The 26,330-nt window shown below is 59.5% G+C and overlaps 1 protein-coding gene across 11 annotated transcripts in view; it reads right to left on the bottom strand.

The window, feature by feature from the left end:
• Positions 1–26,330, bottom strand: part of NAV1 (neuron navigator 1) — a 289,263-nt gene that overhangs the window by 25,590 nt on the left and 237,343 nt on the right. For 8 of the 11 annotated variants that reach the window (XM_043533526.1, XM_037884895.2, XM_043533523.1 and 5 more), the window contains 10 exons: positions 9,209–9,347; positions 8,185–8,485; positions 6,171–6,864; positions 4,367–4,810; positions 3,901–3,942; positions 2,956–3,104; positions 1,776–1,946; positions 667–719; positions 354–377; positions 163–240 (listed from right to left, as the gene is read on the bottom strand). In XM_043533526.1, coding sequence (XP_043389461.1) covers positions 163–240; positions 354–377; positions 667–719; positions 1,776–1,946; positions 2,956–3,104; positions 3,901–3,942; positions 4,367–4,810; positions 6,171–6,864; positions 8,185–8,485; positions 9,209–9,347 — 2,095 coding nt within the window. The remainder of the gene's footprint in view (positions 1–162; positions 241–353; positions 378–666; positions 720–1,775; positions 1,947–2,955; positions 3,105–3,900; positions 3,943–4,366; positions 4,811–6,170; positions 6,865–8,184; positions 8,486–9,208; positions 9,348–26,330) is intronic. The other 3 variants (XM_043533524.1, XM_043533525.1, XM_043533530.1) reach the window with 1 other exon arrangement.

Genomic DNA, 26,330 nt, shown 5'->3' with positions numbered 1-26,330 from the left:
CGTCCAATCTCCGCCTTGTTCCCAGTGTGATGGTCCCACGTGCCCCATCACTCTTCCCCCCATCTTTAGGGGATTGGCATTATAGTGGGTCCAGAGACCTCTGACGATGCCCCCCACTCCGGACAAGCACTAGGCCTGGCCCGGAGCTGTGGCTGGACTCACGTTGGCTGACAGCTGAGACGTCAGGGTCGCCACCTTCTCCTGGGACGACTCCAGCTCCCGGCGCAGCTTGCGGATTTGCTGGAAGGGAGAGAAGGCAAAGGGGGAAGGGTCAGGGAGGAGTGGGCCGCTCCCCCCCTCGGGGGCTGGGAGCGAGCCGTCAGGGCGGGTGGAGAAGTGGGGTCTTACCGTACCTCGGATTGCATCCTCTCCTCCGCCTGGCAGAGCACAGCGCAGCAGGAAGGAGAGACAGAGAGGCCAGCGTTAGGACAGAGGGGGGAAGTGAGGCGCAGACAGGCAGAGACTTGGGGGGCAGAGCCATGCACAGAACTGAACCCCACCCACAGCCACCGTGGGGCTCCTCCCACAAAGCCATCCAGACAGCAGCTGGCTGCAGCCACCCCCGCAAGGCCCCATGGGCGTGGCCGGCCCGTGCCCCCCGCCCCCGGACATGCAGGGAACGGGAGCGCCCCGGCGCGGGCAGGGGACCGCAGGAGCAGCTCTTACCGAGGAGTAGGTGGAGGAGGCGCTGGAGGCCAGGGACAGCACCGATCCATGAACTGCAACAAAACAAACACGTCTGAGTCACGGAGCCCTCCACCGCGCCCTGGCTCAGAGCGCGGGAGTTCAGGGGGCGAGTGCCGGCTTTCCCAGAGGGGTCTGCGGGGCGCCACAGCAGGGGATGAATGGGGAGGCAGGGGCAGGAGAGGTACTGCAGATGGACAGGTTACAGGCAGGGGCCACATTCAGCTGGGCAGCCTGCCCTGGCAAGCCTGCCCCTGCCATGGGGCACCACCCAGCCAAGGAGCTCACGTTGCCGCGGGGACACCATTGAGCAGAGCCTGACCACCCCCAGGCCCCTCCTCATCCCTCTGAAGAGCCGGGTCAGCATCACCATTCCCATTATACAGATGGGGAAACTGAGGCACCAGGGTGGGGAAATGGGGGCCTTGCCCCAGGTAACACAGTGAGGCACAGCCAGGAATAGTCTGACTCCCAGCCCTGCGCCTTGCCCATGGTGGCTCAGTCTCCCTCCAGGCCCAGCTGCATCCCCAGCTGCCCAAATCCTCCCTTCCTGGCCCTAAAGCCAACCCATCCCCAGCGCCCACTAGGCTGCCAAACCTGTCGCAACGTGCCAGGTGGGCACCTGCAGCCCCTGTGTCCATCCGCTCATCGACTCGTGGGCCCAGAGCCAGGTTCCCAACCCAGCTTTGCACGTGCAGCCCCTGACACCTCCAGGGGCACCTCTGAGCTCAACCCCCCTATCCGCCAATAGGACTGTGCAGGTTCCTTCCCCCAGAGGAGCCATGGAGCCTGCACTCTGGGGCAGGGAGCAGACAGAGCCACGGGCCCTGCCACTGCTCTCACGCTCCATAGGGGAGGCTGGTTTGACCCTTCCTGCTGCCCTGGGACTGACGGGATTCCCCACTTGCTCACCAGCAGGATTAACCCTTTCTTGTCTCCCCCACAGCAGCAGTGCTCCGGACTGTGAGCACCGCCGCTCCCATCTACGGGTACCAAAAGGGATGCCCGGGGCAGGGGACCACGGAGCCATGCTATCCCCGGGTAACGGGGAGGAAGAGCCCGTCGCTCCGGCCAGAGCACGAGTGTCTCACCGTCATCCGCGGGGTCCCGGAAGGAGCCCGAGCGGATCATGCCCTTGGGTCTGTCTGCCAGGGAGAGGGTGCTGCCCATCTGGGAGGTGCTGTAGAGCTCGAAGGCGGAGTCGTGGGTGGGGATGCTGTTGGAACGGGTGATCCGCGGAGTGGTGGCAGCGGTGGGGCTCACTGCATGGAGAAGGCAGGGGAGGGAGAAGAGAAGAGGCGGGGTCAGAAACGCATCTGGCCCAGAGGAGCAGAGCAGCAGGGAGCGTGGGGTGAGGAGGGGCCGGAGCCCTGAGGAGCCAGGGACGCGGGAGGGTGGGGGAGGACGCCACACAAGGTCACGCTCGGGGCCAGAGCCTTAGCTCAGGCAGGAAGGGGGGACGCGAGAGAAGCCAGTACGCTAGGCTGAGGAATACCTGCTCGGGGCTGGCCCACGCGCTCTCCCAGGTGGTGCATCCTGGGAACAGCGTGTTCATGCCCAAAGCCGGTGTGAATCAGGAGTAATCCCATTGGGCCCCGATATCCCGCTCACTCACTTCGGTGTCAATCAGGAGTAACCCCACTGGGCCCCAATCCCTCCCCGCACTCACTCCAGTGTAAAACAGGAATAACGCTGGGCCGGCTGACTCGCTTCGGTTTCGATCAGGAGTAACCCCACTGGGCCTGAACCTTCACGTTGGTGTAAATCAGGAAAATCCCACTGAAGCCAGTTCCTCTGGCACAAGCGAGAGAAGTGGGCCCCACACCTGCGAGGGACTCTCCTACCCGACAGTTTGCCTCCCACTCACTTTCATTGGGGGCGCAAGGGGAGCCCCCCACTTGCCCTCCCCGCCCCAGCTGAGCTATGTCAGAGCACGGCCCTTTGTGCAGCGGCTGCCCAGAGAGGAAGCAGGGGGCAGGCGCCAGAGGCCACCGGCTTAGCAGAGTCCTTGCCTGTCCTGGGGCTGGGCAGAGGGCCTGGGAGTGGGTTAGGCACTTTGTGAGGCTTCTCTGCCTTTGGTTTCTATGGGCAAGGCCCTCTGGACAAGCCAGCTCCGCCCTCTGGAGCACACGGGCCTCGCTGTGATCCTCGTGTGCGGCACAGACACCAGGGCCAGCTCCTCAGCGGCCGTAAACCGGCAAAGCTCCAGGGACGCTGTGCTGATTTACACCCGCCGGGGATTTGGCCCCGACCCGGCCACGGGAAACTGACCGATGTTCGTGAGTGGGCTCTTCCCGGCCAAGGACACGGAGAGGGCGGGAGGCGAGGGCAGCTCCGAAGGGTCGTCCGACTCCGGGAGCCCTCCGATCGTGTGGGAGTGGCGCCTCTCCTTGGTCTCCTCTTGGGACTGGAGCTGGTACCTGCCGGGGCCGAGGGAGAGATCAGCGAGGCGACGCTGCCGTGGGTCCCACCAGTCCATTTTCCCCGCCAGGGTCGAGTGGCCAAAGGGCTTTGGAATGGCCACGGCTCTCACCAAAGAGCTCAGAGTAAAGCCATGTGGTGACCCAGCCCGGACCCTGTCACTGGATCCCCCGGGCAGATCCTTGCGCCCACTGGGACGCTGTGGGGGCAGTTCTAGGGGCTCAGTCCGCCTCTCGCTCCGCAAGGATCTGACAAACCCAATGGCGAGGGGGAAGGCTTGGCCTCCCTCTGGAGTATCAGGCGTACCAAGGAGGTGCAGGGCTGGGCTCAGTTCTCTTGCCAAGATGTCCCCCTCAGCCCTGAGGCATTTCCCGCTGCCCGGGTCAGCACAGGGGAGGCCGAGACACCAGCCGCAGCACTGGGAAGCCAGGCTAGCTTGGGGGCATGGGCTCGACACGACAGCGGGATCTCTGGCATCCATGAAGGGCTGGTCTCCTGCTGCTCCAGGGGTGATATTTTGCCCTCGCTCTGAGTGACCTGCAGTGCCCTGGGCAGCAAAGTGCACTTTTGGTGCAAGAGGGCGAGGGGCAGGGAGGATGGCCCAGTGTTTAGAGCACTAGCCTAGCAAACCCAGGGTCAGTTCCTTGCTCTGCCACAGTGACCTTGGGCAAGTCCCTTAGCCTCTCGGAGCCTCAGGTCCATTACTAGCACTAATGGAGGGCTAGTACCTCACTCCCTGTGGCTGAGAGGCCCCTGAGTGACCGTGAGGGGGCCACGCAGGCGTCGAGATTTTACCTCAGCCCCTTCTTGGGCAGCGTGTTCCGGTCGCGGTTGGTGCTGGGGAGGAAGAGAAACACGAGTCATGGTCGGCTCCGCGGGCTGGGAGAGGGAGGGCAGTTGCCAGGGGCAGGCTAGGGGCAATGCCCAGCTGGGGGCCATGCCAGTTTGGTGGTGGGTGCAGTCTGCTGGCTTCACTGGGAGCGGGTATAGAAGGGGTGGGTGGGACCGGAGCCGGCGTTTCCAGGGTGCGGAAGGGATTCCGGCCCGATGCTTGTGCCTCACAAAGCTGTCCATCCCTAGGGCTGCCAGGTGCCCCAAGGGGTGAGGCAGCCCTCCCCGGGGATCATGGTGGGAGCTGGGGTTCTGTGCCCCCCAGAGCATAGCAGGGAGGCTCTGGAACCCCCCTACCCCGATAGCCGAGCCCCAGCACATCTGGGAGGTGGTCCCCCTCCTGCCCACCCTCCCCCTCCTCCGGCGGCACCTGTCCAGATGTGCAGCTCTGGGGCTGCCGGTCCAGCCCTGCTCACTGGTCTCCTCCTCTGTGCTGATGGGAGGGGTGGCAGCAGGGGCAGGGGTGGTGGTGCTGCCCCCGGAAAAGGCACTGGGCAGGCTGATTGGCATCTGCAGAGACTCCATGCTGCGGTGCAGGCCCGAGAGCTTGGGGTACATCCTGCCCTCCTTGGGGACACTGAAGCCGCTCATGAGCTCCAGGCCCTGGGAGAAGCTGGCCGAGTTGATGTTGAGGATGGGGGCAGGGCTGGGGGCGAAGCAAGGCGTGAGGTGTCCGGCCGCCTGGTGCCCGTCCTGCCGCTTGCTGGCGTGGGGCTGGGGCAGGTCGCTGGAGGACGGCAGGTCCAGGCTGTTGGAGTTGACCTTGTCCAAGTTGGCCAGGGAAGGGGGCTTCACGTAGCTCTTGGCGGGCGCTCTGTGGGAACACAGTACCGGGTTGCAGAGGGGCAGCAGAGACGCCGGGCCTGAGGCTGAGCCCACATGGGGGAGGAAGCTCACCTAGCAGCCTGAGAGCGTGGAGGGGCCCGGCCCGGTTCGGCACGGGAGAGCGGGACGGGGCCTGGCCCGGCGGGGCTCACACCCTGCACTCGCCGTGTACGGGGCCCAGCCTTACTGCTGAGGCCTGACCCACTTTTGGAGAGAGGGTTTAAAAACAAAAGGCACCTGTACAGTCCGTTGGCGCCCCTAATTCTGGCCATTTCTCTAGTTTCACACGCCACCCACCCCGCGCCACCTTGGCTCTCTGCCTGACCGAGGTCTACATCCAGATGCCATGGTGACAGGCAACCATACAAAACCCCAAGGCTGAGCGACAGCCACACACGCCCCTCGGGATAATACGCTTCCCCCCATGGCAGGAGAGGGCAGTGCCATGGGGATTTTCTAAATAGAGGCCATTGCTTTGGGGTCCCCCACCCAGAGTTTGGAAGAACCCCCTTGGGAGAGGCTCCCTTAGCCACAACGAACTCCCTTCTTTATCCCATACGCACCCGGGGGTTTGTTCCCGTTGGCTGGGCTCCCCTCTTCAGTGTGTTAGTGCAGCGCTGCATGCGCTGGTGTGTTATTGTAGGGTTGCTGGTTAGGAGCGGGCAGCTGGTATCAACCAAAAAAACAAACTACCCCAAGCACTACGGCATCAGTGCCAGCTGGCCAAGACCAGTGATCGGACCCTGTGTCAGGCCCCTCTCTCATGTATCCGTAGGGAAAGAGGAGGGTGGTTATGTTGAACTGGTGAGAAAGCCCCCCACCAGAACTTCAATTTTTCAGCAACTGTTTTCAACACTGACAAATCTTAGCTGAAAACCAAGAATATTTCACTTGGAAAGACCACCACAATGCCTCATGGGAGCTGTAGTTCGACTGCGTCATATTCCCATTCTCCTTGATTTGCCAGACTCCCTAGTTGGACTACATATCCCATGATGCACCCCAGTCTCAGCTCTTGGAAAGGGAAGACGACATGCATCCTGAGAGACCCTAGCTGTGATGCATTATGGGAGATGGAGTCCAGCTGCGGAGCCCAGCCCATACGGAAGAATGGGGACAGGAGGTAACTGAACAACTTCCAAGAGACACTGTGGCAAATACTGAAATATTTGGGGTTTCAGGTGTTTGATTTTCTAGCTGAAAACCCAATTTTCCATCAAAAGCCAGTTTGGATGGAAAATGTCTAGACCAGCCCTCATGGCAAGCCCGCAGGAGGAGCCCTGGCTCAGGCTGGGGGGTGGCTGCCTATGGCAGTGGGGCTGATGCTGGGAGATTTCCCTGGCTCCTACCTGAGCGGCGTTGGGGGCAGCTCGGCCCCTTTGGCGGCAGGCGGGTGGTTGGCTTGGGCCTTGGGGGTGCTTTCAGGGGAGCCGATGCTCTTCAGCGAGACGCACTCGGAGTCCAGGGCCACGGCCTTGGCTTTGGCTTTCTCCTTCTCACGGTCCGTCTGGTTCACCGGGGCCGGCGTGCTCCGGCTCGTGCCGATCTTGGAGGGCTCCTTGAGCCGTGACACCGAGATGCCCCCTTGCTTGGTGCTTAGGAGGCTGGGGTCGATGCTGCTGCTCACAGGCCGGTTCCCGCCACGCCCGCCCGTCACGCTCATGGAGCTGGATTTGGCCGGCCGCGGCAGGCTCCGGTACTGGATGTTGGAGCGAGCCCCAGGGGCCAGAAAGCCAGGCTCCCCGGCATTGGAGACATCCAGGCTGGTTTTCCTCCCATTGACAGGCTTGACGGGGATGCCGGAGCTCTTCTGGATCTTGCCGAGCGTGGCCGAGCCACCCGCCTGCATCACCGTAGCTGTGCCGGTGGCGGGTGGTGGCTTCTTGTATCCGAAGGAGCCGGAGGTAGAGGGCCGGGCGAGCCCTGAGGGAGGCTTCTTGGCATCCCCAATCCGATCCCGGCCAGCGTCGGAGGAAGAGCGCTGCAGGCCCGCGTTCTTCACAGACAGCTTGCTCTTGTCAGTGGCTTTAGCTTCAGGTTTGCCTGGGGAGAGCGGAGCGAGATGGAGAAGGTCACGAGCAATACAGAAGCGTAACCCAGCCCCCTGGCCCTCCTGGGATTGGACTCCCCTGGCACAACGTGGGCTCCTGTGGCTAAGAAACTTCACCCCATCCAGGGAGCTTCTGTTCTGCAAACAGCCTTGCGCTCGCCTACCTTGAAAGAGCCAGTTCCCAAGGAGCAGGTGTGATGAGAGTAATTTAACAAGCCCTGGTTCTTACATAGCACTTCTCAGCCATAGATGCCAAAGCGCTTTACCAAGGAGGCCAGGATCATCATCCCTACTGGGCAGATGGGGAAACTGAGGCACAGAGGGGGCAGTGACTCACCCAGCGACACAGTCAGGAATAGAACCCAGATCTCCTGAGTCTCGGTCCAGTGCCCTCTCCACTAGGCCACACTGGAGCAGGGGACCAAGCCTTTCAACATGGAAATCTGTGCAGGGTTTCCATGCCAAAAATCAGCCTCATTTCAAGGCTGAACCGAACCGAACGTGAAGGGCACCAGCTTCCCCACGGTAGGAGGCACGACCACCAGATCACGTCAAAGATTTACACTCAACTTTTGCACAAGAGCTGGCACGTGCCCTGCTCTGTTCCGTAGTACGTGCCGACTGGAGGGACAGCTGCCAAGCCTGGGATGGGCCGAGCCCACGGGACGGGGAATACACTGCGGGGAGCAGTCCAGCATGGGCCCCTGGGATGATGGGACTGACGGGCTCTTGGATGCCTGCTGTCACAGCAGGCTGTGATGTGACACCTGCAGGGAAAGCACCTCTCGGGCCCCTGGGAATCAGAGTGACGGTGCCAGCGGGGTGGGTCTGGCACCAAAGGCAGCACGAGCCGGAGGTCACCAGCTGCCCACATGGCCCAGTGTTGGGGCAGCTGCATGCCCATGGCCTGGGCGAGGCCTCGGTGAATTGTACCCACCATACCCTCTCCCCCAGGGAGGGGTGTGTGACCCCTGTAAGGCCCCCTAGAGTGTTCCCCAGGAGGACGCAGTAGTCCCCTCTCATAGCCTCCCTGGGGAGATTCCCAGCCCATCCCCAGGATGAATCCCGAGCACGCAGCCGCTTCAGCCAGCCATGGGGATTGAACCCCTGCCTGGGAGCTAAGGGAGCAGCTTGCTGGCGTCATCCCTGCGCCTGCCACTCGGGGGAGCCCTGAATCCACAGACCGGGCCTGCCCACGGCACATGGCACTCCTGAGGCTGGCCTGCCCCATAGCCTGGAGGGGCTGCACACCCATTGGCCGAAGCCCCAGAAGGCACGGGAAGGTGGGAGCATCCGACCTGCTGCAGTCTCACCTGCCACTTTGAGGGTGCTCTGGGCTGTGTGGGTGATGGGCGAGGTCACTGCCACCGGTGGCGTCTTGCCCTTCTTCAGGGACCCCGGCGGGCCCAGGCTGACGGGCTTCTTCAGCTCCCCCGCCTTGGCGGGGGCCTCGTCGCAGCTCTCGGCCCGCTCCCGCCGCCACTTGGAGGCGCCGTGCTCCATCTTGAGGCTGCCGCTGTCGTAGTCCAGCTTCTTTGGGCCCTTCTCCTCCGCCTCGCTGTACCAGCTCAGCCCGCTCTCGGCCAGCGAGCGCTTCTCCGAGTCCGTGCGCAGCTGCGCGGGGCGGGGACAGAGAGGTGAGGGGGGCCGCTCCCAGCCAACCCCACCCGCTGCCCACCCAGGAGATGCCGCCTGCAGGGGCCTTCCCCTCTAGATCACAGGCCTCTCACCCTTGAGGACGGTCCAAGGGGCTGGGGTCCTGGTTCTCTTCCCAGCTCCACCACTGACCCACTGCGCACCCTACTGCCCCATTCAGTGCCTCAGTTTCCCTCTCTGCAGAGTGCCCGAGGCCATGCAGGGTCAGTGCCGGAGCCAGGAAGAGACCCAAGATCCTGACTCACACCCCAGTGCCATCGCCATAAAGGCTCCTTCTGCTTCGGCACCAGGGCTGGAGGCTAACTCTTTAGATGTGGCATTACTGTTGCGGAAACGGGACAGCCCCACACTCTGATGGCCTAGACTCCTCTATAAACCAGAGCAGGCTCTGGGGCCAGCCCCTCTGCGGGCAGGTCGGGGCAGCCTGGCTGAAGTCTATGGAGCTATGCTGACTGGTCTGGCCCCGATGGGCAGAGACACTGTCCTTGCCCGTCGCTGCCCCACGTGTGGTGAGATGGCGGGTCGCAGTCGCGTTCTCAGCCACCAGGCGCCCATGTCACCGGCGCATCCCCCTCCCACCGGCGCTCTCACTGGGACACGGGCCGCCCCTCTCCAGGTCTGCCCACCCCACCCCTTTCACCAGCGCTGAACGGGCCCCTCCCCACGGCAGTCAGCACGTACCGCTATAGCCGAGTTCCGCCGGGAAGCCGTGGGGCTGGACGGGAGGGAGTTGAGGGAGGAGCTGGCGTTGAACTCTTCCGAGCTGAGGTTGTCAGAGGCATCGCTGAGGCCACTGCTGATGGAGCTGCTCTCATCCCAGCTGGAGCAGGAGAGAGAGAGAGAGTTCCCTCCACTGAGCTGCGTGTCACCGGGGGAGAGCAGGGCTGCAGCTCCTACCCCCAGGGCTCCCAGAGAAAAAACAGCCAGCCCCCCTGCCCCTATCCAAAGGGCTTTCCATGCCAGCACCACCCACCACAGCACCCACGGGAACCCCAGATCCAAACAGCCCCGGACGCGTGGGAGCTCACAACCAGGATCCGGGTTTTGCAGCTCAGGCCCATCCCTCATACCAAGGAGCGGGGAGGAAGCTCGGAGAAGAGCAAACAAATTCGATGGAAGCTGCCTGGCCGGCCGATTCCCCAGGAGGGGAAGCGTTATTCCGCAAGCCTCAGGAAGAGCGGCCAGTAACACATCCTCCCACATGGGCTATGGCTGCGGGGGGCTGGAGAGCTGCTCTTTCCCGTACGGGCTGTGGGCCGGGATTTGGGGAAGAACAGGAGGGGGTGGGATGTTCCTCCAAAGGCTGCATCTCCACTATTGTGACACGCTTTAACCCAGCTGGAGCGCCCACAGGGACTGGGTGGGTAGCAGGGCCCGACTGGCTACAGCCCAGTTTGAAGCATGCTTAAGCCCAGTTTTTAAAATCATCCATGAGATCATGGGACACAAAGACCTGGGGCTCGGGCCAGCACCGGTGACACAGCAGGGGGCTGTGCGAATCACGTCTGATCAGTCCCGTGCAGGCGGGGCCGAACTAGGTCATAACCCGTTACCCAAGGCGGCCTGTCACCCACACATGGTTTGATCCTATTCAAACGTGATCCCGCATCGTGGTCCAAACCACCGGCGAGCCTTCCCAGAGGGAGGGCACCATGCCAATCCCTCCAAGCCACAGGGCCAGCCCCACCGTGGGAGCTAGCCGTGAGCCAGCGTGAGCTCTGGTGTGCTCACAAGGGACCTGATCCTGCCCCCGTTCGAGTCACTGGCAAGACGTTCACTGACTTCAGTGCGAGAACAGGCTGGGGGCGGGGGGTGTTCCTCAGTCCCCTTGAGGGCACCAGCAGGACAGCACAAGGCACATCCACCAGCATGGACGGGGCAGGAGGCAGACAGCTGCTCATCCAGCCCCTAAGAAGCACACTTCACGCAGCCTGTGAAGAAAGCACAGGATGGGTGTGTGTAGGGGTAGTCCTAGGATCGGTTTGCTTGTGCCTGGTGTTCCTAGGATCCTCCAGAGCCTGAGTGTCCTGGAGGACTGTCAGGGCAGAGACTGGGTCCCTGTTGTGTCCAGATTGTACAAGCACCAATGATCCCACTTGGAGCAGTGCTCCGGGGCCCCAGACACATTAACACAGCCCAGAGCAGAGCAGAGCAACCAGCTCTCCAGCGGCCCAAGGGTTAATATGGATCCTATTCTCTTTGACCTAACTAACCCCATATGGCGCTGACCACTCCACTGGGGCTCAGGGGTGGGTGGGGTGTGGCCGAGGGTAGACGTGACCCTTTTATCTTTGTCAGGGACTGAAGATGGGCTGGACGCAAAACCCCGCATTCCCAAGCCCCACAGGGCCCAAATGCTTCAAACCACTCCCCATTGTGGGGCCTGAGCTCACTTCTAGCAGCCATTGATCCAGACAGATTAGTAGACACGGAGCTGCTCGATCTAGAGTCACCCCGCTGACACCAGGTAGCTAAGAGACACTGCACCTTGAAGCAGGTCACCCAGCACAGGTTTGTCTTTAACCACCGCCCATAGGGAAGGATACAACATGGACACCACTGGGATTTCTAGAGCAGTTTTTACATTTCAAACTGACTCCGGCCCCCTGCCCCAGCACCCCTGTCTGATGGACTCCAATTCAGCCCCACCTCCCTCTGCTCATGGGTGGAGGGGATTCACTTTACAGAGGGGACAGATTCCCGGTTCCAGTAGTGATTCTGGTTCAACTTCAGCACCCCAGCACGTGTGAGGTGCTCCCTGGGCCAGTTTGCAGAGCCCTGAACTCACCTATCACAGCGCCACCCTCCCCCCAGTGGCAGGGACCCCACAATAACCCAGCCCCACTGCCAGGAGCCAGCCAGGACCCCAAAGCTGGGCATACCACAAGAGGGACTCCACATCTACAAGTTATCTGTGCCCACCATCACACAATGGTTAGGAAAAGGACCCAGAAGTTCTGGTGCCCAGCCCATCAGACCATGCTCTCTCCCTCCAACGGCCAAAGGAAGAACACTGGATTGAATCATTCCCAGAGAGCCCAGCACTCGTTCGTGGCCGAGTCTCCGTCTCCAGCGTGGAATCCCACATTCCCTCTGCAGCCGAGCAGAGCCCTGCTGGAGCAGGAGCTGAGGACGGAAGGGAGGGCAAGGCTGCTCTGATCCATGACTGATACAGATGCGATGGTTAGTTTTTAGAGACTGGCTGGAACCACCTGCTCTCCCCCTAGATCCTGCCCGGCCTGGCTTTGGGGACCTTTGGGACCGGATCCAGAGTCAAGGTTGGCAAGTGGCTCCCAGCTCCGTAACAAGCTGAACCAAACCCCCGGGTCCGAATACTCCCAGCTCTGGGCTATTCAAATCCAGGGCCCACTCGGCAGGGGGTGGCACAAGCCCATCTCTGTGGATGTTGGCACCTGCCTGAGCTGGGTGAAGGAGGGGATAAGTGCGATCCAGGCCCACAACCCCCCTGAAATGGCCCTGCTGACTCATCCCTCACCGGGGAACCCCCCCATGCACACAGTCACCGACCCTGCATCCCCTTCCGGGAGCAGACCTTTCCCCAGCTGGGACTGGCGTGTTCCCCCGGATCAGCTGGACAGTGATCGCCCCCTCGTGGCTGCACCCCGCTGCTTGCATTCCCAACACGCCATGGGGTACCTTGGTGTGCACAGCGCACTGGGCGCTCCCTCCACCCGGCCAGCCAGCCGCAGCAAAGCCCGGGCCCGATCCTGCAGCCAGCGGTCCCAGGGAGTTCCCCAGCCCTGCTCACCCCAGAAAGGGCTAGCCGCATGGAGTCTCCAAGGGCAGGATCCCTGGGGACAGTCCACCCTGGGCTGGTCTCCTCCGCTCACGCAGAAGGTGTTGAGCTCATGGGCGGCGGGTGGAGCCCCACTTTGGGGAGGCTAGCCCCAAGCTCCACCCCTTCCGCCCATGCCCATCACCGAGGTGCTGGAAGTAGGGGGGCTGCCACACCCCCTGGCCTGAACTGGATTCCACCGTATCCAGGGTTTACAGTTTGGTTCAATGGCTCTCAGCACTCCCACTGTACAAATGGATCCAGCACTCCTGACCACCTACACCCTGGTGTCCCCCGTCCTCACTCCCAGCCGAATGGTCTTTACTCCCATGCTCCCCCAGCTCAGTCCCAGCCCCCACCCCAGGACCCTTAAGACAGGCTGCACAGCCGATTTGAGAGCAGGCATTTGTGGTCTCTCCCACACACCCCTTTTCCAACCACGGGAGTTTTACTAATTTTAACATCAGCAAGAAACCCTCCCCTCCCCGCTCCCAACAGAGAGAGGAAGGGGCTTTGTCATGGAGCTCAGGGGGGCCAGGATGAATGCACATGCATCCAGGGAATACACACACACGAAACGTATAAACACACTATGCATCCATGCAGGGAATGCACACACACAACACGTGCTGGTGCATCCACCCAGCCGGAAATCCCCCTTCCCAGCCAGCCAGTCCCACTATATCAAAAATCCCCCACTGAAATCACCGGCTGGAGCTCGAGGGCTGGGGCATGGGCACCTTCCGCATGGATCCTGTGGCACAGAGGATTCACGCACACAGAGGTATGGTTGAGGCTATCAGTGTCCCAAGGAGAGCGGAGATCTTGGGAGAGCGACCCCAAGTAGACAAGGGTCATAGGAGACAGATGCCCCCCCGGCCCCTCATCCTCTTACCGCCGGGCTGTCCAGGGCTCCTCCTCCCGGCTGGCGCCTATGCAAGCATGGGCCTCCAGCCCTCTCTGTCCTGCCGGGCCGGGGCAGCAACAGTGGGAAGGCAGATCTGTGGCTCACGGGTACCCCGAGAGCAGGACACTGTCCCGACCCGGCTGCTGGGCCCCTGCCTGGCAGAACTCCCTCTGGAGCAATGGGCTGCTTGCCGGGGTAGCTGGGAAGGAGGCAGAAGGCCCCGGGGGGATAGGGGCCGATCTTGCAGACAGTGCCCCCACGCAGGCTCAGCAGACCGTGTGGAAAAGCCCATCTCCCAGGCTGTCAATCAGCCCTCAGCTGGAGTGAGGAAGGGCTGCTCCGGACTGGGGTGGCAGCTGCCATTTCTCCCAAAGGCCCATCCAGCCCGTGATGGGGGGGAGCCATATGCCCGCAGGGCTTCCCCGCCACAGAGGGGCCCAGATGAGCATGGCCTTCTTTCAGGTCAGTGGCTGAGTAGGTCAGCGAGGCCCCCGCAGGCCGGTCGAAGGAGTCTAGCTGCGGTCAACGGAAAGGGCAAGCATTGGCGATGGGACGTGGGGGAGGCCCCTGTACTCCAGCTCCAGCCCCCCGGCACTGGGGTGCATCTGGATACAAACAGGACAATGCATCGGAGATGCCCGTTCACAGCCAGCTCGGGCCACGGGGAGCATTGTGCTCAGCCTAGGCCTCCTGTGGACGTCAGCCCACATTACATAGTCCCATGCTGCCGACCCTGACCCGTTATTCCAGCCTGGGGCTCCCCCCCTTGATCCCGACCTGCAGCCTCCTGCTATGCCCGCTCCTGGCTCTGCTGGAGTTAGGAGCTGAAACACCTTTGAGGATCTAGACCTCAGAGAGGGGAGGGGGAACAGGGAGCTTGCCCGAGGGTTGGGGGGTCTGTGCCTCCCAGAGGTTGGGCCGCAATGCAGAGGGGCTGAAGGGAAGAGGGTGCTAATCATCAGGATGCTACAGGCCCTTTGGCTCTTGGTTGCCGGCTCAGTTCCAGCCCAGGTCAGTGATCAAGTAAAGCCTTTCCTGTGACTTGTCAGCACAATGGTCTGTGTGCCGCGAGTTGGTGGGTTCTCAGCCCAGCTACTAGGGAACCCCACCGCTCCACTGCAACCCTCACCATGCCGTCTTGGCAGCTAGGGCGGAGGGGCTGAGGACTTGGGTTTGCCCGTGGTCCAGGACCGGCCCCTGTGGGTCTGCGTGGAGGTGCTGCGGCCAGGGCAGCCGGTGCCGTGGCTGCGCTTGACAAACCTAGATAAACAGAGGACTCCAGGCACCACGGAGGCCCATGTGGCTGCAATGACTGTGGGGGGGCTGGAACCCTGCACCCGGAGAACCTTGTTAGGAGGGAGCTCGGGGGAGATGGTACAAGGGCTCAGTCGAGCTGGGAACGCCCATCTGCACATGCCCAAAGGGGAATGGGGTGGGATCCCAGGGGCAGGAGCACCCGAAGGACGGCACAGAGAGCCAAGCCAGCTCCCATGAGAGGGGCTGGGGACGCAGCGCTGCATGGGCCAAGGGGACCAGAAGGGGCCATTTCTAGTTTCTATAACGGAAGGACACTGCAGGGATGGACACGGAGCATTCAGCCTCCTGCTGAGGGACTGCTGCCTGCACCTTGGCAAAGGCGAATTACCCCACGGCGCGTGCCCCTTGTGGGGCAGGGCTGGGCAGGCGGTCGGCTGGCCAGCAGCGAGATTCCTTTGTTCTCCCACATGGAGCAACTCGCTGTCAGCGGTCCCCCCTCCCCAAGACACTCTGCTGTGGGACCAGGTAATGCCCCAGCGTCTGGTGCTTTCACAGCCCCTCCGGCACGCTGGGTTGCTAGGCTCTGCAGCCGGGGTTTCCCGGGTCACGCAGAAGGAGGGGAGGTGGTTTCACTTCTCCAGCAGCTGGCTCCTTAATTAGTTAATGCCTCCAGCAGGCCCTGAAAGGCTCTGTGAGGTGCTAGAGAGGGGTGGGGTGTCCTTGTGAGCCTTCCCACAGCCGGGGGTGGGCAGCGGGAGACCCCGCAGCACTGATGGCAGAACATGCCCCAGCCAGCCCTGGAGATGCCAGCAGCAGGACCATTCGGGGGGCGGGGATAGTTCAGTGGTTTGAGCATTGGCCTGCTAAACCCAGGGTTGTGAGTTCAATCCCTGAGGGGGCCATTTAGGGATCTGGGGCAAAAATTGGAGATTGGCCCTTCTTTGAGCAGGGGGTTGGACTAGATACCTCCGGAGGTTGCTTCCAACCCTGAGATTCTATGATTCTGTTCCCTGGGCTGCAGATGTGTACAGCACTCCTTCCCGTGATCCTGGCACCTTCCCCAGGAACATCCAGCTGACGGCACATAGAGCCAGGCACCAAAATCCATGCATAGGCATGTGACTGCAAGGGGCCAGCCCATCACTGCCCCATGGCCCATCAGAGCCAGGCAGACACTGACCACTGGGTTAGATATCTGGGTATTTCTCTGCCCCCCCCCTTACCACAGTATCTAAGCACCTCACAACCTTTACCGTATTAACCCCTGTGAGGCTGGGCAGTGCAGTTATCCCTATTGTACAGATGGGAAACTGAGGCACACACAGGCTAAGTCACTTGCCCAAGGGAACCAGTTGACCCCAGGGCTCCTGCGTCCCAGTCCAGTGCCTCTAACAACTAGCCCACCCCTTCCGACCCATACAGCACCTGAGGATCTCAACGCACTTTACAAAGCCCCTATCTCACTGTCAGGGAAACTGAGCCATCAAAAAGGGAAAAGCCTTGCTCAGTCTCTCACATTAAGTCAGCGACAGGGCCAGGAACAGATTTCAGCTCTCTTAGGTCCCGGCGCGACACCGCCCCACCGCATGCCTGTCTATGCAATCTTCACGCACACAAGGTGGGCCTGCTGGGACGCCCTGGGCAGCTAGTCCCTCCGGCAGTGAGCAGCTAAGCTGCACCGAATCCATGCCAGCCACGCAGGGCCACCTGCTTTAGCGCACAGAGCAGCACCCCCGATTTGCTGTAATCAGACTGCAGCAGAGGCAGGTCCGCATGCAAAAGGCAATTAAGGGAGCATTAACCTGTGTATGAGCAAACACCTAGGTAATTAGGCTTGAGCACCAGCCACAGCCACAACACACACCCCCTTGAAGGATGGGTAACCATGTTGTAAGGACAGATCCAGAGCCCTGATATTAAACCTCCTGCTGCAGGGCTTAAGCCAATCCCTAGCTATTAGGGATAAGACCTACCTGGGCATAGGTTGTTCCACCTCTGCCCGCTGGGCGGTTCTTACCCCTGCCTCTGAAGCAGCTGGTACTGGCCGCTGTCAGAGACAGGAGACTGGGTACCGGCTTCCAGCTCCGATCCAGCCGCGCCCATGTTCCAAGGATTTGTTTCCTCATTTCTGTGGCATCCCTCGCCTTGGCAGCAGGGCCCCTTTGTGACAGGGATCACAACATAAAAGCACCAGGGGACCTTGGATGACCTCAAGCAAATCTTCACCCAAAGCTGGCCCTGCATCAGGAAGGCTGCTTGCTAATCTCTCTGTGCTGTAATTACTGACTCACAGAACCAACCACTTCTCCATGGGAAAGTTATACCCTGTGTGGAAGCTCCTCCTTCCCCTGACCCGGGGCAGCTCCTGCGGTCTCTGGCTCCCAAGTCCCCACTGAGCCTCTTTGCACTTTCCAGCAAGGGATACAAACACTAAACCCGAAACTGAGCTTGTTCCTTGTTTGACAAGGAAAGAAGCAGCCTGGCTCGCTGGCCCAGGCCTAACGTGAAGTCCCAAGAGTAAAAGGAGGCTCCCGGTGAAGTCTCCTGGCTTCTCACAGGCTTGCGCCAGGAAACTTCACCGCCCTGATCCAGCAGCAGGAACTTGCTCTCTTTGGGATGGCACCCCCACCTCCCACAACCTCCAGCAGTGCCCTGTGAGTGAGGCAGCCTCTAATGCACTGGGGGTGTGGGTACTCAGAGCCCCCCTACCCCACCCACAGTGATGGCCTCTTGCTCCATTAAGGTTACAGTGTAAAGGGGGCTTGTGGGTTGGTCATGGTTGGGGGGGGGGGGGGGGGGCCTGTGAGCTCTTTAGGGCAGAGATGGTCTCTTGGTTCTGTGTCTGCACAGCATCGAGCACAACGTGGTCCGGGGCCATGCCGGGGGCTCCTGGGCGCTACACCTAATACAGAATAATAATAATAATAATAATAATAATACAGAATCCAGGGCAGCAATCAGGCCTGAAAATGGTTCCATTTTGCCACGTTTGGCGGCTCCTGCCAGATGACTGAATCGGTGACGTGCACACGCTTCCTACAGGAGCCAGGGTCCACCTCCCCAAAACCACCCCACGGCAGAACGCGCAGGAGTGACCGGCCCTCTAGGTGGATGCCCCCATGCAGGGATGAGAATGCTAGAGCTCGGCTGCTGTCGCAAAACACGCTTTGGGGTGGTTACGCCCCCGGGGCAGCCCCCTGTGCTAGCGTAAAACTAGGGTCTGGTGCACCAGTGCAGTGACCCCAGTGCAACCACACCCACGTAACTGCGCCAGGACTGACTGCTCCTGTCTAAACGCAGCTTCACTGGCCGCATGGGGAAGAGCTTGTGCCAGAGTCAATCTGCAGAGTCCAGAGCAGAGGGGTGACCCTGGTGCTTCCTTCAAAGCTCCTAGAGCTGGGCCGAACATTTTGGATGGAAACGTTTTCCCACCAGAGATGCTCTTTTGTCTAAATCAAAGCTGTTTGCGGGACTTTGATGAAACCAGTACCAGAAAAATGTCAAAGAGAATCGCCTTGAATGCAGCATTTCAATTCATGTAGACTTTGCTAGGCTAGTAAAATATTACCTTGAATATTCCCTTATGTTTGCATACAATCTATCAAACACTACCTAATATTTCATATTCTATTATCATGTTTTGACTTTTATCAAAGAAAACCAAAAAACCCAGTTTTGCCTTGCCGGAACGATACACTTCAGCGTTATCCGAATGAAACTGTTCGGTGTTCCCAAGCTGAAATATTCCAGAATTTCTATCTCACTGGGAATTTCCACTTCTTGAGATTGGAATGAAAACCAACGTTAAAACATCGGAATTTTCATGGAACGGAAATTTTATCTTCCATCCAGCTCTACAAATTAACATTACCTAGGGAGGTGGTAGAATCTCCTTCCTTACAGGTTTTTAAGGTCAGGCTTGACAAAGCCCTGGCTGGGATGATTTAACTGGGACTTGGTCCTGCTTTGAGCAGGGGGTTGGACTAGATGACCTTCTGGGGTCCCTTCCAACCCTGATATTCTATGATTCTATGATTCTATGATTCTTGCACCCAGCAGTGGATATTCCAAGCTCCGCTCTACTTTGATATTATTTGACACCATCATTCATACGCCCTTTGCTCTGTTTTCTTTTCCTGAACAAGGAGTAAAGGGGGAAGGACTTTTTTCCCTTTAAAACTGAAGGTGGAAGGATACTATCCAGGAGGTGATGCTCATGGGAGCTGGAAACATCCCCAAGGCACTGCTGCGTTATCCCTACGCAGCAGGTGGGGATTGTGTTTGTACAGCTCCTAACACAATGGGATCCCTGTGCTGAGCAAGGTCTGGAGGCACAACATTATCATCAACAAAAGGCCCATAAGGGGGACAGGGACAGTCGTTTATGGGATCCTTAAGTTCAGTCCATAATTTTAAGCCCCAAATGCTGTTCGGGGTCAAGTGGCACAGGTTCTAGCCCCGACGCCTCTCTGTGAGCTCTGGACCCCCCTGGACTGATCTTATCCTGGATGGATGGACAAGGTTTACCCGGCCCCTTATCGGGACAGGGAGGATCTGCCACTGAAGGATCTTGACTGTATAAGGTCCTCAAGCCAAATCAAAGCCCCCCCCTCTCCTGAGGCAACACCTCATGCCTCCTGCAGTCAAGCAAGGCACAGACGCACAATGCCCTTTGTAAGGGGAGCTGAGGAGCAGCTCTCATACCTACATGCCCCAGGCCAGAACCGGTGTCAGGCAGGGAATATGCATCCTCAGCCACCTTATACCATGACCGCCGCTTTGCAACAAGCCTGTGGCCCCTAGTTCCTCCCCAGTGGTCGGTACAATGCAGGTCACAGCCGTGGGTAACACTGTGGCAAGAACGTAGCTCCTTCCGCTCCCAAAGCCCGGGCCCTGCCACTTGAACTACAGGAGAATCTCCTTTAGCTGTTAGCAGCATGGGGCCTATGACACACAGTGCAGCAGTTCAGATCCCATGCAGCAGAGGGCATCAATACTCACATTACCCCACTCATTAACCTCACCTGCACTCCTATCAGGCTATGCTGTTATGTTGTCGGCTCTGCCAAGCTAAGCAGCGCTCAGCTGGGTCAGTGCTTGGATGGGGGCCCTGAACGGGCTAGGCAATTCAGAGGCAGGCACTCTCCCATCTGAGTCAGTAGGGGGCACAGTGGGGCTGCTAGAGAGCCTGTCACTCAGATTAGACACTTGCGGCCCCATTTAGGGTCCCTAAAGACTCCTGCAGAAGTGGCAGTAGTGACCCCATTAGCACAGGGGCGGCGGCGGGGGGGGGGATACGTACAAGACACCGGGAGGACAAAGGGATGCTACTTGCATGTTAAGCATGATCACTAGGGTCCAGATTACTAAAGAGTTAAGCTCCTAACTCCCATTAAAATCAACGTCAGTCCGGCAGCTAAGCCCCTTTGAGAATCTGGGTGAAGGTAACTCCAGCGCCCCCACCGTGGAGCATGCTGTTGCAACAGGGGGTGAGCAATCCATTGTGGGGGGAGCAGAGCTCACCTCTGCACTGCTCTGACAGGCAAGCACTGTCCTGCGAAGGGAGCGGCTCGGCTCTGGAGCAATCGCACCCCGGCCGGGCGCATTCGACCCATAACAGACTAGCTCCTGCCAGGTTCAGTGGCTGGAGGGCTCTTCAAGGTCGTTCGGGCTGCACGGCGAGGCCAGCGCTGGGTCAGAGCTGGAGAGTCACCATCTCCTGCTCCGATCCATCATATACAGACCACCACCCCCCCGCCCCGCGCCCTGTCTCCGCCGGCGGATGAAAAGAGGGACTGTCGAAGCAGCCAGCTCCGCTGTGGCTCCTGGAACACTGCACTGTTTGTATCTGCCCTGACAACTGCTGGAGCACATGGAGCGGGAAGAGCACCAACACCGACAATCGGCTCCCAGCCCAGCCACTCCCCTCCCTGCCTGGTGGGAGGAACGAGACAGATGGATGGGGCGAGAGGGGAAAGGGGCGAGAGACAAGGAGCGCAGTGTCACCCGGGTGAGAACCAAGCCAGACGGGCGTAAAGAGGAAGAGGGGGGCTGGAGAGATTTGCAAGCTAACCTGGGAGGTGCGGAGAGCCCCCCCGCTTCCACTGCAGAACTGGAGATATTCAGCAATCTGCATGATCGGGCCCTTTAAAGCCCATCCACGCTGGTGGAACGTAAACCGGCACATGCTAGCAGTGTGCAATATTCCCCTCTAGGGGCTGGGGCCCCAAAGGATAACAGCCTACTATACTCAACAGGGAACAGAGTTACTCCTGTGCCTTGAGTGGCAGAGGCGGTGCCAAGGGTCAAACTGTGCTGCTGAGCCTGCCGGGGGACCACCCCAAAGCCAACTCAGAGCACACCCACCCCCCAACGGGCAGGAGAGCACGGTGTGTTTGAACAGCGCACCCTCCACCCCCAGCACAGCCATCCCTAAAGGGCACTCACCCAGGCTGGCATGAGTGCAGCCTAGCTTGTCTGCCCTTCCTTACACAACGGCAGCGAGCAAAGTCCAGCAGCAGCCGTTCTCGAGGGCTGGTTTATGAGGCGTCTCCCAGCCCTGCCCCGCTCTCCGCCCCAGGGAAGGGCTGTGGAGCGGACACCTGACGCCTAGCGGTTAGAGGGCAGCAAATGCATGGGGCCCCTGGGGAGCTCTTGGCAAACCCTCTGGGAACGGCATCTGCCCCCCAGTCTGTCAGCCCTCCGCCATCCACGCTGGGCACAGCTTCCCAGCCTTTCCCTGCTTTGGGTCATGCCCTGCTCTGTTCTGTGCAGGCCTGCCAACTGGGAGTCTGCCCCAGCCCTCTGCCCGCCTTGGGCTCAGCTCTCCAGCCAGGACCCAGCTGCTGTGGGCTGCCTTTCTTGCAGGCCAACCCTGCCCGGGTGTAGCCACTGGGGCTAATGGAACAGAACTGATCGGCCCAAGGCTTCTGCTCCCTCCTCCTCCACATTAACAGTCCAGGGCGCAGCGCCCCCCGTTGGCCAACAAGCCCTGCAGTAATGAGCCGGAAGGGGGAAAATACCCTAACTAAGGAAAGTGGCAGACATGACTCCAATGCAGGTACTCTGACCGGGTTATTGAGAACAGCTAAACGAGTCTGATTCCAGCGACAGCCTTCGCCACCGCAGGAGGGAGAAGCAAGTGGCATGTGCTGGAGTCACACAGGGCAGATGCCCCCGCGTACCCTGCTGGAAGGGTATTGACTCATAGCACTGATACAGGCTTTCAGCCACAGACATCAGAGCCATTCCCAAGGGAAGCCAACATCTCACGCGGAAGCCAGCATCATGATACAGATGGGGAAACCGAGGCACATGGGAGTGACTTCCCCAAAGTTGGTCAACGGCACAGCTGGGAATAGAACCCAGGTCTCCTGATTCAGTGGCCCTGGGCTCCCTCCTCCCCCCACTGGCATACCGCCCTGATTGCAGGGAGGCACACAGCTGCCCCCCTGCCCCCCAGGTAGTCAGGTGACCAGGGGCCACAGGCACATATGGTTCAAGTGCATTTGGAGGTTTGCAGTTTCCCCGGCGCTGCCTGTCTCCTCCTGCTCCAAGACAAGGGCTGGGGGCAGTCGACATCCTCAGTACCTCCCTGGTGCACCAGGCCCATGAGTGGATGCATGCCCATGCCCCTCCTCCATCTGGGGCAGCAGGCTGTACAGAGGCACTGGGAGGAGGGATACAGCTGTGACCCAGATGTTACTGTGTGGTCAGTTGGCCTGGGCTCAGCCCAGATGCCAGGCTGCCCAGTGCAGACACCCTGTGGAATACCAAGGAAGGAGAGGATGATTTAGGGCACTCCGAAGGGTCTAACTAGTGTGGCTGGGATGCAACAGAGAAAGGGAAGCCATAGGCTGCCTAGCAGTCTGAGCTCTCCAGGACTATGGGATACTTTCCTGGTGGGAGCCCCATCGCTGGGGGCACTTCAGCCTAGATGGAGTGAGACACTGGAGAACACAGGAGAGGAAATAAGCTTGCATTAGTGGCAGATGGCTTAGAGCTGTTCGGGAAGGCAGCATGGCCTAGTGGCTAGAACCCCAGACTGTAATTCAGGAGACCTAGGTTCTATTCCTGGCTCTGCTGGAGACCTTGGGCAAGTCTCTGTACCTCAGTTTCCCCCTCTGTGAAGCGGGGATGATGATACTGATTGGCTTTGGGATGAACAGCACTAGATATCAGGATCACCCCATGGCGGCAGAAGGTGAGTACCTAGTGACCCCGGGTCTGTCCCACCACCCTGCCTTTATGCCCTATGGACAGAACACGCTCTCCGTTCCTGGTCAGCTCTGCCCCTTGATCAGACTCCGAACGCTCCCTCGGGGGCTGGTCTCAAATCCAAGGGGAGGCACCAAATGCCCTGCATTAGCTGCTCTTCCATGCTGGCATCGTAACACGACCGTGTCCGAAACACGACGCAGCTCAGCGGGGGTTCAGGCCCTGTGCCTCTAGCGTTACCTTCCCGATTCAGCCCCCTTTAGCCCAGGCAACCCTCCACCCCTTTTGGGGCCGCTGCAGCAGGGAGGAGAGGTGACACCCTCGTGTCTCCCTCCGGCAGCTGGAAACACGGGAGGTGTCGGCCACGAGAGCACGGCAGTAGCTTTGCTGGCCATCAATAGCTGTGGCTGGGTTTAAACTCTGGCGAAACCTTCGTTTTGATGCCCCAAACACGGCAGCGTTGTTTTCAGCCCCTAGCAGCCAGTGCTGCGCTGAGCCCCTGGCGGATGCGGATGATGTTCCGCGGGGATGCAGGGGAGCCAGCGGTAGGATGGGAAGGGAGAGATCTGGACCATGTGTGCAGGACAGACATTCCTCTCGGATTCAATATTCCTCCCCCAAAACACACAAACTTCCCTGCTCCCATCCTTCCCCTCGACCTCAGAGCAACTCCAGTGAGGGAAGGCCGCTGTCTGCCTCGTCACGTGACTGTGGTTTGGAACAGCTCGGCGTGAGCGGGGCTGCTGCGCTCAGCCAGCCGGCGGCAGGGGAACAAGCTGAACCCTATGGAAAGAAGGATTTGCGGCAGAGGAGACAGGCTGCATTGCTGAGCCGTGAGTTTGCTGGGAATTAATTGGTGGGGGCAGGGGCAGATTGGTTGAGAAACAACGAAGGCTGGTGGGGGCTGGGGAGCGGACACCCGACGCCTAGCGGTTAGAGGGCAGCAAATGCGTGGGGCCCCTGGGGAGCTCTCGGCAAACCCTCTGGGAATGGCATCTGACCCCAGGGAGCAGGGCTGCGCTGGGACATGGGGTCACCATCCTTAAGTGCCTCTGGCACGCGGAGGACGTGTTGCCACGGTATTTGGTGGGTGAAAGTCCTCAGGGTCATATTAATCCTGGGGGAAGCAGTGGGGCATAAGAGGGGTCCCTTCTGCACGGTGGGGAACGGTCACCCCGGGCACGCCTTAGTCAGCGTAGCTCGGGCAGGGCGCGGTGATGTTAGATACTCTCAAAGGCAATGAGAGAAGCTTTCTGGATGGCTGAACCTTTCCCATACAGACTCCTAGTTCAGCGGGGGTAGGAGCCGTAGCAGGAAATCCAATCTCACCCTGCAGGCTCGGCCAGCAGGAGCCAGCCAGGTAGCACAACAGCCCATTTGCTGGCATTTACGGAAACGGAACTGGCACAGTGGCTTCGCTGCGATTGGTGGGCGCCTCCCTGTCCTCAAGCAGTCCCATGAAAAGTCGACCACCAGCCCTAGCTCTCATCCAGCCCTCTTCAGCACCACCTGTCATGTCCTGATCCTCACACACCCCTGGGAGGCAGGGGTACGGCTACTAGCCTCATTGGGCAGATGGGAAACTGAGGCACAGAGCAATTAAGTGACTCTCCCAAGGTCACACAGGAAGGCTGCAGAGCAGAGAATTCAACGCAGGTCTCCTAAGTCATAGACCATCCTCCTGAACCCTGAAACAATCACAAATCTGAGCCATATGATTTGTGGAAAGAGTGTTCCTTGGTATTTATTATTCTCAGCAGACCTGGGTCCTATTCCCAGCTCTGCCACTGGCCTGCTGGGGATTTTGTCATCGTTCCCCCTCCCTGTGCCTCAGTTTCCCCATCTGTAAAATGGGGATATTGATTCTGACCTCCTTTGCGGAGCACTCTGAGAACTACTGATGAAAGTGGTAAGTAAGAGCTAGGGGTTATTATACTCCACCTAGTTACAAACTGTCAGCCATCCAGACAGGAAACAGAAATGATCCCAGTGTGACTGAGGGGGCCAGTCTGACAACAATAAGGAGGACGATTCTAAACCCTTGGTGAAGAACCCACAGAAATTTGCCGCAACTATTCAGCCTAATCTTTGACAAACAGAATTGGCAGAAAATCCAGTGAATTCACAACTGCTCCCCTGCCCAGAAGTGAAAACAGCTTCATAATGAATACGGAGCAGCTCCTCCTCCTGCACAACGCCTTCCTATTTCTAAGGAAAACAACAAATATTTGACGTGCCTAGACGTGTATGCACAGCACCTAGCACAATGGGGCTCGAGTCTACAACTGGGGCTCCTTGATGCTACCACAATACACCTAATGGATAATGTACAGCGCCCATCGCAAAGGGGTCTTGGTCCAGGACAAACCTGGATAAATGGTCTCCTTTGAAAATCCACAAGCAATCGATATGTTATCAAGATCTGGTTTGAGGAGCACGTGCCAGCATTCAAACCGGTGTGTTACGACCGCTGCAGGGACAGCTCAGTTCTCCTGCCCGAGGTAAAGGAGAATTTCCATTTGCAATGCAATCTTCTGCACTGACTTAAAAGTAACCTGCAAAAGGGGGTGGTGGGGAACAGGTCTGTCCCCCTTTCACTTCTTTATGGTTGCTCAGAAATTCAGGGTTTGTCTATCCTGGAAGGCTCTCTGCTGACTGATGTGAATGGGAGTGATATACAGAGAGATGAAGGGTGCTACAGTCAAACAGATCCCACCATCCCATGACTGCCAGTGCACCTCCTCACACCCACAGCCCTGCCCCCATCGCCCCACAGCTCTGCCCATGCCCCTCAATCCTAACTCGCAGCCCCCTGCTATTCCAGTCCAGGGCCACATCAAATCAACTAAACACACTTCCCACGCATTCTCCGCGGGATAGGAGTCCGATGGCCAGTCCAGCACACAGGGCGTGGGTTGGCTTCCTAGCCATCTACCAGTCTCTGATTCATTCCAACAGGAGACTGGCATGGTCAGGTGAGGTGCATCCAAACTTCCCAGGTAGCGAAACGTCCCCTGGGCAGGCAGTGTTAAAACAACGCCGCAGATTCCCCCCCGGGCCTGTGCGTGAGGGAGAGACCAGGCCCGGCCGTCAGACAGTAGGACCTGTGCTCAGCTCCTCTAGCTCCCATCCGATCGCTATCAGCAGGCCCAAGAGGAGGCCGTTCCGACAGAGGACATGCATGTCATTGAGTGCAGACTCCCTGTCACTGTAGCTACCAGCCATGGCCAGCCCAGCCGCACAGGCCGCTTGGAGATACTTCCTGGCACACACCATCAGCCTGTGGAACTCCCTGCAATCGGATCAGATGGAGACACAAAGCGTCCCTCCATCAGCTCTCGAAATGGACTATAGTCATACACCTTTGTCTGCAACAACGGGGCCGAGTGGACGTGAACCCCCCTTCCCATTCCCATTGATAGGATAAGAAAAATCTCAGCCTAAGAGGCCACGGGACGAGTCCTGCCCCGGCCCCCAAGTCAATGAGCTGCACAGGCCATAGGCAGAGGGAGACCCCAGGCCTTTGCGATCGGGGGGTGAGAGAGGCTAGACGCTGTGCGAACTGGCAGGGGGAGCTGCTGCTGCTCTGGCCCTTACATACTAACTAGGGGCCCCACCTGGCATAG

Source organism: Chelonia mydas, chromosome 21, assembly GCF_015237465.2.
Source record: "Chelonia mydas isolate rCheMyd1 chromosome 21, rCheMyd1.pri.v2, whole genome shotgun sequence".
In the NCBI taxonomy this organism is placed as follows: Eukaryota; Metazoa; Chordata; order Testudines; family Cheloniidae; genus Chelonia; species Chelonia mydas.
This window is presented reverse-complemented; position numbering and strand designations above follow the sequence as displayed.